Source organism: Diceros bicornis, chromosome 5, assembly GCF_020826845.1.
Source record: "Diceros bicornis minor isolate mBicDic1 chromosome 5, mDicBic1.mat.cur, whole genome shotgun sequence".
In the NCBI taxonomy this organism is placed as follows: domain Eukaryota; kingdom Metazoa; phylum Chordata; class Mammalia; order Perissodactyla; family Rhinocerotidae; genus Diceros; species Diceros bicornis.
Window position 1 is genome coordinate 33,926,084 of NC_080744.1, and position 19,039 is coordinate 33,945,122.

Sequence of the window (19,039 nt, forward strand, 5' to 3'; positions counted from 1 at the left end):
TCCACTGTGTTTTAAATGGTTGTTTCCTCTGCAGGCATTTCCTCTTAATTCTATCAAGAAAAAAAATGTAAAGGTTACAAAATAAGGCGATGAGAGGAATGCCAAGTAGCACAGAGCAGACTAATGATGAAATATCCAAGCAGCTTGGTTACTTAAGCTACAATGAAGGCAATTAAACGCGTCTTATTTCTTTAAAAACTGTTGAGTATCTCACTGAGAGTTTTTTCCTAATTTATATTAAATTCAAATATCAACATTCTTTGACTGCATTTAATAACTTGAATGGTTTTGAATGTTTCTGATCCTGAAGTTACCGTCTTGCTTATACGCTAAAGTTCACACATGGGCTGGTCTAAAGTTCAGAGTTCAAAATAATTCAACTTTTAATACATGTAATGAAAAATTACACCTAAGTCACTCAGCAGAACACAAAAGCAACATTAATATTGCTGTTGTAGACTAAACAAAAGCAGGAGTCGTCAGTCTTTAAAACTTTTACTGTTTTTCTAGCCTCAAACAGGAAAAGCATTTTGGAAATATAGGGCTCATTAAAGAAGCCCTTTAAACTACTGTTGGGACTTAGGATTTTTGCCTCATAGATGGAACTCTAAGCAGAGATTTAACGACCATTCGTATTTACACTTGTCAGTATTTTAAAATTTTATACTCGACAGAGAACAGCTGACATTTGACACTGCAAAGTTTACTCCTAAAACCATAGTGTGTCAAGTCCGAGACACAAAAAAAGAAATAAAACTTTGATTTGTTAAGGCAAACCTTATCAGGTACAGTTTACTTTTCTTCCTGCATCACCAAGTTTATATTTTCAACTACCTTAGGATCTATGGCCTAAAAATAAAATGAATTAAAATTAATTAATTAAAAATAATTTAATACAAATATTAAATCACCAAAGTACTAGAACAAAAAACAAATCTCTAGGAATGCTTAAACAAAAATTCTAGAGCTTGAAAGAGAGCTATTTACATGCTTTCCTGCATTAACAAAAGGACAGGTAATAACGATGGCTTGTATGACAATATTGTCTTTGTTAGTTTAGCCTCAACAGAACTAAAGATTTCCTGATTACAACTTTGTAATCTAAGTCAACTGAAAAGATTTCTGGGGAAGGGAAACAAAGAGCAGTCTGAGCGCTAGCATTTAAGTGGAATATATGACCTAAGTTTACTCTTCACTGTGGGACCCTGTAAATAAGAGGGGCTCCTACTTCGACAGCCCATGCTAGGTCATGACCTGAACTCACTGTTCTGGGGGAAAAGAGAAAGTTGTGCTGGAGGCTCAGATCTGCAGCTTCTCCGCTTCACCTTCAGAATCCTGTAACCACACAGGCCTTACAAAGAAGAGTTCCCTCTGCACTGCATCTCATTGTCAAGATTTTTAAACAGTTGCTTTTTTATTGTAATGAGCCAATTATGAGCCAGTCACTCAAGCAGTCATTAACAATAGATTTTTTTAATTGCATTTTTAATGAATTTTATTTTGGATAAAAGCCCTTAAAAGTACCTATGGCAAAGGGTAATCACACATTGAATTAACAGCAAAATCTGTTTAATAATGACTTGTCTTTTATTTACTACAACAAAATAAATTCCGGTGAGAATGCTAAAAAATTGACAGTGTCAGGGAAAAAAGGCTGGGAGGTGGAGAAGGGAGTTGTATTCTACACTGCTAAAAAAATTAAAATGAAAACATGCCTTTTTTGCATTTAGCTATCTCCTTGTTCTTTCCTAATTTAAATAAAACATTATCTTAACAACATAGACCTTGCTCTATATTTAGAAAATAATGTTATCAATATTTTATCCATAAACTATTAATAATGCTTAATATAATTATAAACCAAGCTAGATTGAAAAGAAATTTAATATACTCACTTCTAAATATGAAAATACAGATATGTTACAAGTTATTTTTTAAAACTGTGTTGTTTAAACAAATCACTATAGTATAAAAATCTTCATTCATCTCAAAATACTTTCTATGTATGTATGAATGGAAATGTCTTTGCTGAAGATAAAAAGTGATCTTAATGAAAATTTGGAAGGCAGCTATGCTCACCACTATACCACCAACGCTGGATTTAATGAACATTTGAATGAGCATAGTTTGTGATCAGTCAGATACATAAATGTATTTTTTTAAAGTTGACTCTCTTGAAACCTCGTAAGTCTTCATCATTAATTAAGAGCTTGCTACCCAGTGTGATTTAATAAATCATTAATTAGAAAGTTTCAAGGATGCACGGTGACACTAGAAAAATCTTCTCTTTGGGGACTATACATATGTTATACTCTGGATTTTAAAGTTTTTTAATCCATTAAAATCACTCACTTACGCAAAGAGAAAAAAATATATTTGTATGTGTGTCAGCAAAACTATTCCCAGAAAAAGTGTCACTACACACTCTGATTTTGTTAAGGAAAAAACTTTTTTGAATGTTCAAGGTTTTAAAAACCTTGCATTTTCTGCCTCAAGAATGGGCTGACCGAAAGCAAAACGCTCTGCAGCCTCTGGTTAATTAATCTGCCGGCTGAACGACAGCGCGCCTAGGGGCATGGCGCTGGCATCCCACGCAGCGTCCCAACGTGCTTTAAGCCGTGGATAGCTACATTCTGCACGCCAAGACTTTGCCCAACAAATAGCAGAGAGGCCTTCAGAGGCTTTCTTCTTCTGTCTGAGACATTCCATTTAATTAATGTAATCCCTCTTTATCTTAAAGTTTTAATAAATTTAGAAGGTGAGGCAAAATCAACACGTCTATGCCACTGAATGCAGCAACTAGTTGCTCTAACACTTTTCTTACATACCCAAAAGGCTTCTTTAAAAGGCAATAAAGAAAATGAAAGCAAAAAAATGTTATAACACATTCAGAAATTTTCAAACATGCTACTTGATCTATTAAAAAAATATATTTGTACAACCCAATGTTTAAGAACTCGATTAAATGATTCTGGCGAGTTCCCATTTCACTGGGCTTAAAGATTTTATGTTATAAAAATATAAATCAGACACCCATCAACACTTTGAAAATTACTAATACCAAATCTTGAGCAAGGTAAGGCTATTTTTTTAGCAAGAGGATACAAAGGACATTCTTCTAACCCCTTTTCCTGCCAGAACAAAACATCTTTCAAATCAAGATAAAATCGCTACATCATGAATGTTAATATCATTCTGAGAAAAATAATACCTTATGACTAGAACAGACCATCCCTTTAGGGAGAAATGTTGTGTTAAACTGGATTATTCTTTTAGTAGTGTAATAGCATGGCTTCTATCTAGTCCCAGATGGAAAATCAAAATCTGCATTTAAATGGAAATATTTTAAAACAGATAGGACAAAAAAAGGCTAAAAACCATAAGGAATACCTCCTTCCTTACGTTTTAAAAATCCAAAATGCTTCATGAGAACTTTTCCGGAAGGTATGGCTTTAAGACTTTGTTTGTATGTTTGTTTCATTTTCCCAAAGAGCTTGCAGTACAACATAATTTCACAGTTTTGTTATTAACACATACTATTTGTGCCTATTATATCAGATTCGCAAATTGAAACAAGAAGTTAGGCTGCAAAATTTTTACTATTACAAGAAAGAGATTTATGGTTTAGGGTTATGCAGAGTTAAGAACAAGTCCTCTATTTTCTTCCTATTTTTTAACCGTGCTGTTTTATACGTAATTCTTACAAGGCAATAGCAGTTTGTTGAAATCAAATAAAATCGGAGTTTCTTCAGCATTGACTTAAATCACCACTATGGTTAGAGTAAAAAGAAAGCAAAATGCTAGGCAATATTATAACAACTGCTCTTTGCGACCTGAAAGATTATTTTCAGTTCTTCAATAGTTGGGGCAATTTTCTTAAATCCTGAATGAGCCTGACAGCACTGCACATTTCTTAATGCTTGCATTTACTTTTACATTATAAGACAATAAAACAGCAGGATAATGTTCATGTAGTTTAGAGACTTGTAACATTACCACAAATAATTCTACTGTATTATGGTAAAACATAAGCTTTTTAAATTTAGGCTGACGAAAGAAAGGGCAATCTATATTCATTGAAAGTACACAGACAAATAAGATTGGAAACATAACTTAAATGTTGTACCTAGTTCTAAAATAATGTTTGAAGAGGTTCGAAAAAGGAAAACCCATGCTGGATGTAATTTTTTTTGCCATAAATTAAAGTACAATTAATTTTCAAGTGCAGCGCTTATTGGCAAGGGAAAGGCTTCCCATCTTTCTTTCTTTGAGTTTATAATAAAGTAAGTGGCTTCTGCCACCTCAGAAACCAACCACATTAGATAATTTGATCATTTTTCCTCAACAATGTTGTAAACCAACATACTTTATAATTACTAGCTTTAAAAATGCAGGTGTTTTGACGGTGGTCACATTTGACTATTGGACTGCAAATAATGGGCCAACCTGCAGAACTGGGCCATATCATCTCCTTTCTAAAGCAGCTTATCTTCTAATCACTCTGCTGTGGGTTCTGTTATGTCCTTATTTCGAGAAGGTGCCCATTTTCGTACAGGAAACTGTGTGGATCTCTTTACTTAAAAGACATAAAAGACATCTAAGCATATGGGAACAACAACTCTAGCACATGTATCGGGTGATTTTTCTCACTTTCAACAGGTAATTCATTTCTACCCAGTTGTCCATGATTCTCCTAGCGATAACCACAGGGACGAGAAAGAATTTCTCTGCAGTAACCGAATTCTCATTTACACTAGAGCCTCCATTCCTGTTCCCAATTCCCTCCCCTTACCCTCACTCCCGAAACTCCCAGCAGAAAAGGTTTTCAATATCAATGGGAGAGGATATACCATAAAATCTAATCACCAAAAATAAACTATGATACATGTCATCATTAGTCTATACTAAGTAGCAAACTAAATTAGGGAAGCTGTATATGAGACCATCACAGAAGATCCAAGACTCATGGATCTTTTAAATCATTGCTCCACAACTGCCTAATTAGAGAACAACTGGAGAAACACGGCAAATTATTTAAAGAAAATGTACCCTCCCATCCTTGTAGATATTAGGCTCCTCTGGCTAACATGTGAAGAAGCTGACTTTTAAACTTAAATATTCCTTTTCTAAATAAATGATAATCTCTCAGTTAGCAGGAAACCAGAGTCTAAAATCTCACTACTCAAAGCACGGCCTCAGACCAGCAGCACTGGCATCATCTGGGCACGTGTTAGAAAAATCTCAGGCTCCACCCAGACCAACTGAATCAGAACCTGAATTTTTAATAAGATGCCCAGATGACTCATCTGCATACTGAAGTCTGAGAAGCTCTGGTCTAAGAGTTTTTCTAGTTCCACCATTTATTCTTCATTGAGAGATATAAAACAGTGAAGGACAGAACAGCGTGTACTTATAAAAACACACAAATATTACAGATGACCACAATTTAAATAATGAAAGAGAAAACAGGGATAAAATGTGAGTAAAACTTAAACAATTAAATTAGAGATCTAGATCCTGCAATCTTTGTTTTTAACACTTGAAAATTCACTTCTGTGTATGTATGTGCATGCATAGATGCACGTGAGAGATGAAAGAGGAAGAGAGAAAGGAAAGATAAAAGGAGAAGGAGAGGAAAAAGAATAGGGAGAGAATGGAACCATAAAAGTGTATACAGTGTGTATATGGAGCTGTGTGTAGAGCTGATGGGGGGAAGAAATAAAGTGAGAACCCAGCAGCTGGGAAAAGAGCAGCAATGTCCCCCGCTCAACAACAGTCCCACTCACTCTCTCTCACACAGTCATGCCCAAGCCAGTGTGGTGGAACACTTTTCATATCAATAACAAGAAACTACCAAGAAATAAGCATTAAAAAACAAAATACATCACAGAAGCCTGTATTCTCTAACTGTATTAAACAATACAAGTAAACATGAAAAGAATTAGTTCTGAGGAAATAAAGAGACCAACAGCAAAAGGTAGCTATGATGCTAAAAAGGTGATCTAATATTCTTTTTCCAAAGTCTAAATAATGATTTAGTAATAACTACCATAAAATAAACATTATTTGTTTTATTCTTACAAATGAACTTACTATTATTATAGTACTATTGTTATCATTATTATTATACTAAGTCCGCTAAATTCAAAACAGTAGCACTATAGATTTGAGTTGTTTGTTTCTTTTTAATGACATAATATAAATAGCCAATACTAATAACACAAGTTCTTAAAAAAAAAAAAAAACAAGAGAAGTATAAGATATTTATGGATATCTTAATGCAATATTTAGTGGACATGAAGTAATTGCTTAAACCTGCAGCAATAATTTGTAAAGTGTGAAATATACTTAAAATATTATGTTTGATATTAAAAATATATACCGAAAATGATTAATCTACTACAATTAATCCAATAGTCTATCATTGTTTGTTTAATGAGAGAAAATCAGAAATCATTTCCAAATACTGTGAAACTTAATGATGCCAGTAGAAAATAAACCAGTTGATATCCAGGAGGAGAACACAGTGTGGCTAGTCGGAAAATAGAACCTATCAGAAAAAATGGGTTATAATTAACATTAGATCTGTAACTGCTTAAAAAATAACATATATGTGTCCATATCTGTATATGTATTTAACTACATGGCACATTATTAGTATACTGTATACTAAAATTCAGCCCACTTTGCAGCTGGTCATCTATCGAATGTAGCCCTGTTAAATCACTGAAAACTGACTCCTCACAATAATGGGGTAAAAATATCACCCTATGACTTGCAGTATATGACTGAGCTGCCCTAACACATATATCTTTGGTTTTGTTCCAAGAATAAAATGCATTCAAAGATGGGCAGAATGCTACTCCCAGCTTGTATTCACCAAATGCCGGGAACTATAAAAATAGAATTCCAAGTTGAGGTTTCAGACACATTAAACAAAGACTTAGAATTTCAAAATATAAATAATTCATGCATAAACAGGTATATTATTTATGGAAATCAACTAGGTAATATGTATCTGTGGCCTTGGAAATAATCATATACTTTGATCCATTAATTCTATGTCTGGAAATCTATACTAAAGAATAAATTTTTTAAAATGTAGACAATAATTGATGTGCCTACATCAAAGTGCTATTATTTATAGTAAAAATTAGATTCAACCTAATTTACAAAATTAGGGAATCATTAAGGAAATTATTATACAGCCACATGATGGAATATTAAGTAGCCATTAAATTATGTTCATACAGAGGTTTTAATGGCAAGGAAAAATGCTCCTAATGTTTTAAGTTAAAAAAAGCAGTCTACAAAGTTATAAACACAAACAATTATACAGACACATATGTGTGTGTGTGTATATCTATGTACGCGTGTTAAATATATGTATGTGGAAATATGTCAAAATGTTAACTTTGAATGATTGAATTGTGAGTAAAAGCTTCATTTTTTAAATACTTTTATGTATTTTCTTTAACTTAAAAAACACAATTGTTATAAGTACCAAAGAAAATTAAGTAATAATTTAGATAAAAAACAAGGCATAAAGAACAAGGGTGACAACCTGCAAGGTTACAGTGAAGCTATTCCATTAAATCAACAAACTGTGTGTCTGCAAGAGGACTAGGAAGAACCTAGGCTCAGAAGAAGGTCTTTGGACTACCTGAGAGGTAGGAGACAGATTAAAAAAACAGATAGTTTAAGTGTAAAAAAACAAAAAATAAAAGAATGCAGAAAAGATCTATTAGGAATTAGCAACTAGACAAAGAAAGCAAAGGGGATATCATCAGTGCCAGTGTTATTTTTACCATGCCAAAGTATGAAATAGTTGCAGTAAGTAAGTTAAGAAAATAAATTACAACACCACTTAGTTTTAGGAGGCTTATTCCAAGTCCTGGGTTGAATATAAGGAAAGAAACTCGTTACTATTAAATCATAACAAAACAAAATTTATAGATCCTCATTTTGTTTTCCACAAAGTCGATAGCTACAAAGACTGCTTTTTTCTTTTCTTTTGTCAAACACAGTTAAACCAAATCTTTAAAATGTCCAGATAATGAAAATTATATATACTCAAATATGTGTATAATCCACAAGCTATGTCTTTTATAAAACAATATTTTAGCTACTATGTTAACTAGTAACAGTAAGTTGTAACTTACTATATTTTCCTTTAACTTTTCTTGTTGTAAATGCTTCATAATCGTTTCTGTTTCAGATTGCTTAACTGATCAATTGATTCCAAGTCAATAAAAACATGGGATAAAGAGTAGTCACACTAAATCCATTATATAAAACAGGGAATTCAGTGAATATAGTGATTTTACACACAGTAGGGAATCACTAATTATGAATCAACCATAAACCAGAAAGCATCAACATAAGTTTGGCATCTTATAACCATGTAAAATCGTCACAAACTAGATTAGTTTTACCTATTATATAGCATTGTTTTGTCTAAAATATATACACAAGTAACAGTGTCAGAAGACACTATATACACAATAGCATGAAGGAGAAATCAGGTTACTCAAAGTTGAAGACAAAATTTCTTCATAAGTATAAATGCTCAAGAACTCTATCTGAAAACAAGGCCCTTTGATATTAATCTAAAATTAATGTATATAATATTACCTAGTCTTTGACAGAATTTAGTCTATGATAGCCCTAAAGAATATCTGAGGGGCCGGCCCGGTGGCGCAAGAGGTTAAGTGCGCGCGCTCCGCTGCGGCGGCCCAGGGTTCGCCAGTTCAGATCCTGGGTGCGTACCAACACACCGCTTGGCAAGCCATGCTGTGGCAGCATCCCATATAAAGTGGAGGAAGATGGGCACAGATGTTAGCCCAGGGCCAGTCTTCCTCAGCAAAAAAAAAAAAAAAAGAAGAAGAGGATTGGCAGATGTTAGCACAGGGCTGATCTTCCTTACAAAAAAAAAAAAAAGACTATCTGAAATAAATGTGATGATGGTTCCATAAATAAGGGGTGGGGGGTGGTTTCTGCTTTCCAAAGCAACTAATTTAAAATTATTTAGGAAACTACTAATTTAAATTATTTAGGAAACTATTAATAAATAGTGTCTAATTAATGACCTCAGGATACAGTGAATTGGAAGTTTGATTTAATTTTAGTACTAAATCATACTTCACTTTGGCAAACACCTTATAGTAGTACTGTGTTGGAAACACTGAAAAGCTATGTTAATATGTAACTGCTCTCTACTGGGAGGGCCAGGACAGGGAAGAAAGCTGAAGACTTTAAGACTAAGTTGGTTAAGAATAAACAGATAAATTATTTGAAGGTATTAATCAAAATTATAAGCTAAATCAAGAATCGTAAGTATAATTCCCAAACTGGCACAGACAGAGCAATACCGAACCTTAAAGACCACAGGATTCTTAGGAGAAACTCAGCGACAATGGCCAGACAAGGAGGAATGAATGCCAAGTCACAGAACAAAGAAGCACACTACAAAGAACATGCAATATTTTTAAAAGAGTAAAGAATTCATCACAAGTAATAATTTTGATGAATATATAGCAATAACTTTCTTCCTTAAAACTCAAAGTGCTAAGTCCTAGAGATAAGCACTGTGCCGTAATCATCTACATCTCTAGCAATGAGAAAAGTCTGGAACAAACTAAGAGAAAAAAATAAACGTATGTGAACATTCTACAACTCATACAGCATGTGTAAATACTATGAATAATGGTTATATAGTGTGTGACTTCTTATCTCTGCACCTATTGCATTTACATTTTATTGAAGCTCAAAGAAAAAAGCATATAGAATAAAATCATCTCAGGTTCCTCCTCATATTGTTTTCTCATATACTTTTCAAATTCTTAGTGATATGTTCATTTTCTGCCTACAAAGCTTTCCCAGTTAAGAAGCTTGAGGGGGTGGACACCTGAAAGACCCTTTAGAAAAAATTGAGCCCTGGAAAATATTTAATTAATTCCAGCCAGTATCAAGCTAAAGCAAAGTCCAAAACAGACATATTGAAATACACAAGCTTTGACATCATTTTCACCAATGCTAAAGCAACTGATATATGAAGCACTAAGAGGAAGGATAATTAAAGACAAAATAAGGAGCAGCAGAATTTCTACCACACTATACCTGAAAACACACAAGGGCACAGCTAACTTCTCTAAGAACCAGATCAACAGATAACCCATGACAGATAACAATGATCTTAAGTTAGTTAAGTATGAGCAATGCTCTATTGCTCCAATGCAAGAGAAATCTTATATCCAGTGACTAATAATAATAATGTAATATTAAGTTAAATATTAAGTTAACATTTATTGAGGCTTCTTTTATGATCTGTTTTACATGAATTATCCCGTTAAATGCTCACGACAACCCCATGATGTAGGTACTATCACTAGCCCCACTTTACAAATGTGAAAGCCATGATGTAGAGAAGTTAACTAAACCAAGGTCATACAGTTAGCACGTGGTAGAGCCTAGAACACACACTAGTCTGACCCCAAGAGTCCCCACTTATCCCTGATAGGCAAAAAACCCTCAAAAAGCCAATTCTTGTTACACACAATGCTGGTTTTCCTAAATATATGTACATAATTATGAAGATATCATTGGTCATCACTAATGTAAAAGATGAAAATATACAGTGTAACAGGGGTTCTCAACCTCTTTTTGGTCTCCAGACACTGACACATGCAGTACATCATCCGTCATCACAACCCAGTGATGGAGTTGAGGAGGAAATACCACCCAGCTAATCCTGATAGACCCAGAGCTGTCTGCTCCATCTTGAGAATTCCATAGTATACATATCTGCATCTCTATTTGTAAACAATACTACTTATGGCTCCATCCAAATCTTGCTTGTGGCTCCAAAAGATTTTTAAATAAAATGTATATTCTAAGATTTTGTTACATTTCTCTCATGCAAGACTCCTGTAAAAATATATATATATATCATCACATATTTCAATATTAACTCATCATAAAGAAAACAGAATTAATAAAAAATAATAAAATGCTATTTTTTTCTCACGTTTCATCTTTTTCATTCAGTAGCAATGATCTCGTTTCATGTTCTACCACCTTGAAGAAATTTAAGAAGGACTTTTTTTGGAGGACTGCTATTAAATTATCATTGACATTTTAATTAAAAAAAGAAATGTATGTAGAATAAACAGGACATTTCCTCTAACAGTCTGCAGTGGCTGCTCCATTGCTTCTTTGCACAGTCTTGGTAAATTATGCGGGCTCTCACTAGACAGAGCAGCTGTATTTCACTGTCTTCAGTAGTGCAATCTACATTTATCATTATTTTAATTAAGCGGATTCTTAATTTGGTACTTTCATTGCAAAGAAAAAATACCTTATTCTTTTTTTTTTGGTAGACAGCATCTTGTCAGTTTTGTAAACCAGAATTTAATTTTAAATATGTTTCTTACTGCAACTGGTCATTATTTTAAAAAGAACTACCATATTTGGTTTATTAAGAGCTTGTTCATTTTCATTCTATCAGCTTAAAACATTGATTCCTTCTTTATAATGATAAAAAAAGATACTTTCGCAGTTCTCAATTTTAACCCAAGTGATATGCTAAAAACAATATGTGGCTTATTATAATACTAAGTTCAAAGTTACTCAAAATCAATATGATGCACAAATAAGAACTTTACAAGAAAAACAATGCTTTACTGAATGGTAAGAAAATTCGATTCAGAATTTCTTTGTGCAAGATTATTTTTATCACTGGGTCATTTGAAATGTCTGAATCTTTAGCTAATTTCACCATTGTGAAGTACAACAGCTTTTAATCATCTTGAAGACAAGTTTTGAATATTTTTTGTTCATTTGCCATTATTATTTTTAGTTACAACAATTTGTTGGACTTTTAAAGAACAAATTGATAAATTACATTGGAAGTGTTCTTTAGATGGTTCACAGAGAAACAATTACTGTAATATTACGTTGCCACATTGAACTGTACATTTTAATACATATGGTATCTCAAATCTTATATATCAATAAGAGGAGGCCTGATGTTGAAAAAATTTTGTATTAAGCACATATTAATTGAGCATCTGTTATGTGCCACATGAAGAAGTAGGTGCTGTGAATTCAAACCAAAGTAGAACAAAGCTTTTGTACAAAACAAAAGGAGAGAGTGTGTGTGTGTGTGTGTGTGTGTGTGTGTGTGTACACACACATATACATTTGGGGTACAGTACCAAGTGGTTTTTAAACTTTGTTCCTTCAAAGGAGAGGGACTCAGGCATCCATCTCCACTTTGACCAGAAAAGCTCCACTTCCATCTATTTCTATACTTGAGCCTTTCTTGTGGCTGGGTGGAGACAGCAAAATATGAAAAGGGCTCTAGATTACTACTAAGAACACAGGTAAATGAAAAGTATCCTAAGGGAAAAAATAAAAGACTCTTTTTTTTGGAGTTTCATTTATTGTCAGTTTTCACATGTTGCCAAATATTGGTTTTGTGAGTAAATGTCTATTAAACTAAAGTTTATAAACATGGACTATTTAAGAAGTTTGGGGATGAGGTCTGTAGAGAATTGAAAGTTAATGCACATTTCATTTTGTCAGTTCACATTACGAAGGAATGCCATGGCAGCTTTCAGACTCCCATAAATCATCAGAAGCTATGAGATAGGAATTTTTAAAAGATCTAAAGTGCATTAAATGTGTTCTAGATTTATATTAAAACTTCCCTAATATAAAACAACGCCATTTACCTTCACACTGTGGTTTTTAGAATAAAGTCACCATCTGAGCATCTATAATGACTTGGCCAATTAATATACATTCTCTCTAATCCTTCACAAAAATCTCAAAAGATAAACTATTTCTAATCCCATTTTGTAGATGAGAAAGCAAGCTCAGAGGTTAAGAAATGTATTCAAAATTACATAGTGAATACATGGAGCAGCTAGGGTTTGGATCCAAGTTCTCTTTACTAAAACACTTTCAGAAGTAAAATAAACTTAGCTTATGGAATTTTTCTCTTCTAATCATCACTAAGTATGATGCCTGCTTTTATTATCATCTAATAACTTCGCATAAAGTTGTGTTTTACAAAGGAAAATTTAGCTATCAACATATATAATCAAATAGGTAACCAAAAAAGGGAGGAAAGCAAATCTACAATGTAAATCAATGCTAATGAATGACAAATACTTTAGTCATTGTGTAACTCCCTTGGTTTCAATTTAAATAATGTCATGTATAAAGCCTGGTTACCCAATTCAGGAACAAGTAAAAGTTAAGTTCTAGACAGCCCACTCAGGCTCTAATTAAATAGAAGAAATGAGCACAAAGGAACTAAATTATTTAAAAAAATACTCCTATTGGAACTCAACTTCAAAAAGATATTTCATGAAGAGACAGTACAGCTTGTAAGATTCCTTCTAGCTCAAATTACTCTGATGAATGTCTGATAAAACTTGAGATTTACCATGGGGTAACAACAAGAGGTAGCCAATAATTCTAAATGAAAACTCAGAATGGTCTTTTGTTCCCTTTGTTTAAAGTAAAGCCACTAGTGAAAAACAAGAATGTCTACTTAGGAAAAAGGAGTCTCTTGTCTGAGCAAAAATTAAATTTAAATATCCTGCTTCTTACCTGAATATTCCAAATCATCTAGATTATCTACTATTCACTAAAAGACTATAGAGGGCACTGTTGCCCCAGCTTTGGGAGCTTTACAATAGAAGCCTAGGAAAACTGTCTACAACGTATAATTTCTTCAAAGGGTCAAATGCATGGAAATCTACTAAGCCTAATATAAGGGAAAAAACCAAAATGTATGTTTTTCTAAAATAGGTTGGACTTCAATGGGGCAAAAAACTTAACAAAAACAACTGCCAAATTGAGAACACTGCACTGCACACATTTTGCATTTCCCTTTGTAGTGCTTTCATGAGAAAGGTAACTAATCATAGCACCTTCTTATCCAATGGAAACAGCACCCCATTGCAGAATCCTCTTCACAATCAATAGGAAAATGAATGTGGCACCTCATGCAATCCTTCCATAATTCTATCAACAGAAAGAATGCAGTCTGTTTGCATACTTTTGTCTAAAAGGCCAATTCCATTTGTCCCCTCTTTGGGCAAAATGACAGCTATAGATCAATCACTCACATAAAAGTAAACACACTGTAAAAAAACAAACAAAAAAATGGATCAAAATTGAAATCTTCACCTTTTTTAAATGTAATTTTACTACACATAAAAACTCAAACCCAAAGCAAAACAGAAAAAGCAGGTTTTTCCTCATACACATGCATTTTGTGCTACTGTGCAATAATACTGGAATATAAAATAAATAAGTTAGATACAATACTCACGAATCTTATAATTACATATGGATAGCATTCAATTAAGCTTCCATATATTTTCTGTTCTCTCACATCATTCCTGTTACAATTCTTTGAAACTAAATTCAATTAAATACAGTGCCAAAAGTTTTTTTAAAACACATATGTTTGCAATGTATTACAATAAGACTAGCATATAAAATATAAAGCTTCTTATGACACTACTACTTAATTTTTTCCACCTGTTTATTCACCAAAAATTTAAATTTTTGACGCTACAAAAAATACAAAAGTGAAAAGGAAATTAAATTATTTTATTTTGGTAATTTAAAAATAATGCCCTGAATTGCTGAACCTCTGTAGAAACACTAACATCACCTATAAGAATTATAACATCATGGCCAGGCAACTAGAGATATGAGAAAGGAGGATACTCCATTCATGTACATCAAATCACAACACCACATTAGACGTTAGACAAATCAATGTTAATACAAGTACCATCATAAAACTAAGGCCACTAATAAAGAATTCCAAATTCCCTAGAAAAACAGTATACAACTCATTTTGTCACTCTCAAACTTCCACAGAGATTAGCACCTTCTCTGAAATCAAAGTGCAGAACTGTGAAAGTGTTAAAAATTCTTCAATAATACGTCAACCTACTCATAAATCAAAAAGAAGGGCAGGGGCTTCAGATGGTATGTAGATTTCATTTTATTACAAAAGCCCCAGTTTAACAAGTTATTTTCAGCCAATAAAAGTCAAAAGTAAAGCATTGTTAAAGTGGCCAGCACTGACGCTAAGGCTTTAACTTATTAACTTAACCAAAACGCTACTTGAGTATCGCTCCCTTCAATTATTAATTTATGAGTTTTGCTTAGTCTCCTCCTGAGGCAAGGCGGTTTGTAGGTATGTTCAATGCATGTAAATAAACAGAAAGCTTTTATAATAGTCTAATAATACACTAAACATAATAAAACACCCCTTTTTAATGAACATTGAATGCACTAACCTATGAGCCAAGTTTATATAACGGGCTATATAATTTAAAGAAACTGTAAGATCCTCTAGGAAGTAAATGCACAAATTCAGAAAAATTAAATACAAGCCTATTGCTTTTCATGGATCTGATACAATGCTTACAACACAATCAAAGTGCTCCTGTGACTATGAAGAGTACGTCACATGCAATTTTGAAGAAATCTAAGAGAAAATATCATGAACTGTGAGAAAATTTATTTGCAGTGTTGCTTCTCATCTACCATAAGGATGATTGCAAAAAAAAATACCAGGTGATGTCTTTTTAATATTCAGGATATTTAACTAGATATTTTACTTTACTATTGTAGAAAGAAACATAGCATATTAAAACCAATTTTAGTTAACTCTAATTTATGCAAAGCTTGATTGTGAGCAAAAGCTGCTAAAAGGATGCAGCATTGTTGATTCATATACAAGCATTTTACTTAACTACATTGGATAATAGCAGTGCTCCTAAAGGAGTATAAAAAGCAAAGTGATTAGCAGTCATTACTGTTAATTAGTGCTCACATTACATTCCTTGGGATGAATCTCCTTTATGTTGAATACATGGAAAGTTTATTTTTGAAGGACTGCCAAACCTGGCCTAGGTAAGTATTGGAATAAGCCGTCAACTACCAGTAAGCAGAATAAAAAACAGGGACAGATCAGCATCCAATTAGTATGTCTAAGTTTTTAAACAGGAAAAGGGTTGAGGGGAATGAGTAAAACTGGAAACTCATACTTCACATTCTGTAATCTCACTGATAAAAGGAGGAAATGTGTGTTTATCAAACTTGCTGTGAGTGCACAGTTCATTTGGAGCCCTGTAAACAATCGCCTGACTGCCCACTTCCAAATGCACGTGAAAATCCTGGAGATGCAGAGCATCATATTCAGCAAGCAAGGTCACTCTGGTGATGCCCTGGAAACGGGAAATTAGGGAAACGTGGCAATCAGAGGTTTCGGGCTGACCAGAAAAAGCCCTGAGGCTGGCGTACCATCTTTCACCACCAGTCAGGCTGTCTCTGCTTATTCAGCATTAACACAACAGGGCTGCGAGTGAATGAAAAGCACCCCACACACCTGACTGGAACACTGGCTTTCTTGTTTAGAAAATGATAGGCATTTGTCACAGGAAAAAAAAAAAAAACCAACAACTCAAACACAGCTTTCCAGAACCAGCTCTGAAAGAAAAACAGGCTGCTGGTGAACCTTCAGAAAAGGGCCTGGGGAATGGCGACATCCTGTTGATTATCAGGTTTCCTTTCCTCCTATCCATTCTGTGCATTTTAAGATGGAGGCCAAATCTTCAACAAAGCTTCAAAAGCAATACATGCTTGGTAGAGGAAAAAAATTTCAAAATTCAAATGTGCAAAAATTATACACTCAATACTTTCCACGTAGAGACTTAAAACATATCCTTCAGATCTTTTTCTATGTATAAATTTGTATAAATACCCTTATGAAAATGAAATTATACCATACAGAGTATTTGGTAATCCATTTCCTTCTCTTAATAATATATACAGAGGTATTTCTGCAACTTCATTTTTGATTCTATACAGTATTCCATTGTATGGATACACCATAATTTAGTTTGTCAGCCTTTTCTAAATCTTCGAGTACATCTTTATTTCCTTAGAATAAATTCCCTAAAATGGGAGTGCTTGGTAAAGAGAGTGTATTTTTTGGGTCTCATGAGTTCTGCCAAATTACCCTCAGAAAGGCTGAATCAATTCACAGGGCTGCTGGAAGCACATAAGGGTACGCATTTCTCCAAAACCAGTATCGTTTCTTAATCCTATAAAGTGATAGCTCGATTTTTGAGTTAGTGAGGTTGAACATTTTTTGGCCATTTGAATTTCTTTTTCTGTGAAATGCCTGTTCATATCCCTAGCCCATCTCTCTATTTGGAGGCCAGCTTTTAAACATCCACAAAATAGCGAGGGAATCCTCATTAAATGCTACCTTACAGAATCACCAAAAAGAGATTATTTTAAAGAGGAGATGGTAATTACATGGACATTGAAAGACTATTAGGGTTGGTAACTTTGCATGAGATTATGTTACAACATATATTATAGAAGGAGACTTCCCAACCCACCCAAAAAGAAAAAAAAAAATTTAAAACTGAACTGATGTTGCAAATATTATTTCACCGAAGCTATCGTTGCTTTCCATAAATGGAAAAATCTATTATATCAAGCTGGCATCATCAGCAATGTTTTGTTGTTGTTGTTGTCTTTTTCACTTTTCTGTTATTCCAAGGAACAATGTGAACACAAAAAATTTGAATTGCCTTATTAGCTACTTTTATAAGTCAAGGAAGGAGACTGTAACGATGGATGATGGACAAGTTTATTATCTTAGATCAAGTACTTAATTAAAATGTGTCATTCCTGAGAAAAGTACTAAGTATTAGAATGAAAAATGCCCTCTTCCCCCCAAAAGTCAATTCAATTTAGGGCCTCTTCTCACAGAGCCAAGAAACTGACAGAGTAGCCAAATACACTAATTCCTAAGTCATCTCCGGAAACAGGTTTAGATTAGAATGTAATTTCAAGCTGCAGATTACGTCTTTTCTTTTTCAAACAATAGCTTAAAAACTTGCAAAGCTGTTACCTAGAACAGTACATCTCAAACAGTGTTGAAGTCTACTTTTTTTTTAATTTCCAAATCTTTGAAGACTGAAACTTCTGTAAAATATAATTAAAATAAATTACCAAAAAAAGAAAATTAAAAAAGATAAAATACAGCCAAGTTTTTATTATTAGATTCAACAGATATAAAATTACTCTCAAATGACTCTAAAAGTTTCTAAATGCTATTTTCAACGTCTATAAATAGCTGACCTTGAACCAATAACAAACACTTCATAGACTAGCACCAGCCAGCCCCTAGACCACACTTTGAGTAGCAATGATCTAAAATTATTCTGGGAGCTCTGAAATGAGATGAGATCAAACACAGATAGATCACTTTGATCCTTGACTTAATAATCCCACCGTCCCTTATCAACCCACATGCCTGTCCTCTGTCTCACTGTTAATTCACACATGCCTTGTTGGTTTATACACGCACTATATATGGTAATATCTGCATGAATTAACACAAATGTAACGCTGGGAGGGAGCAGAACGCAATGATTAAGAGCACATGTTCTACCACTTTCTAGTTGTGTAACCTTGGACAAGTTACTTAACCCCTCTGTATCTCAGTTTCCATATCTGCAAAATAGGGATAATAAATCAGGGTTGACGTAAGGATAAATTAGAATATAATGTATTGAGCTTGTAACAGTGCCTGGCAGGTAGTGCTACATAAACAACAGCAGTTAAAATCACAATAAGCAAAAATAATTGAAAAAAAATCACATGGCTCTGGGTTTTCTAATGATCAATATAAAGAGGAAACTAAAATAAGTTGCATGATTTACAGTGTTCACACAATAAAAACTGCCCAATAATTACAGTAAGGCAAACTATTATGAAAACTAAGCCCTGAGAGAAATTTCACATTTGGACAGTCATAAAGTTGAATGTGTGGTATGGTGGAAATCTTCAACAGCATCCCTAGAGCAAACACATAACGAAAAATTTTGAGTACCTCTTAAGGACAAAGCACCATGGTGAGCACTGCAGAGTATCCAAAGCTGAAAAACACAAAGTCCCTGCCTTCAAGAAACTATAAAATAAC

At 33.6% G+C, this 19,039-nt stretch overlaps 1 protein-coding gene across 2 annotated transcripts in view; it reads right to left on the reverse strand.

Moving 5' to 3' along the window:
- The window catches only part of DPH6 (diphthamine biosynthesis 6), a 164,354-nt gene that overhangs the window by 122,635 nt on the left and 22,680 nt on the right, over positions 1-19,039 (reverse strand). Inside the window, exon 4 of one of the 2 annotated variants that reach the window (XM_058541176.1) lies at positions 15,718-16,265. The exons of the other annotated variant lie outside the window; for it this stretch is intronic. Within the exon in view, the coding sequence (XP_058397159.1) occupies positions 16,080-16,265 (186 nt within the window). The 3' untranslated portion in view covers positions 15,718-16,079. Of the gene's footprint in view, positions 1-15,717; positions 16,266-19,039 lie in introns of those variants that run through there. 2 annotated transcript variants of the gene reach the window in all.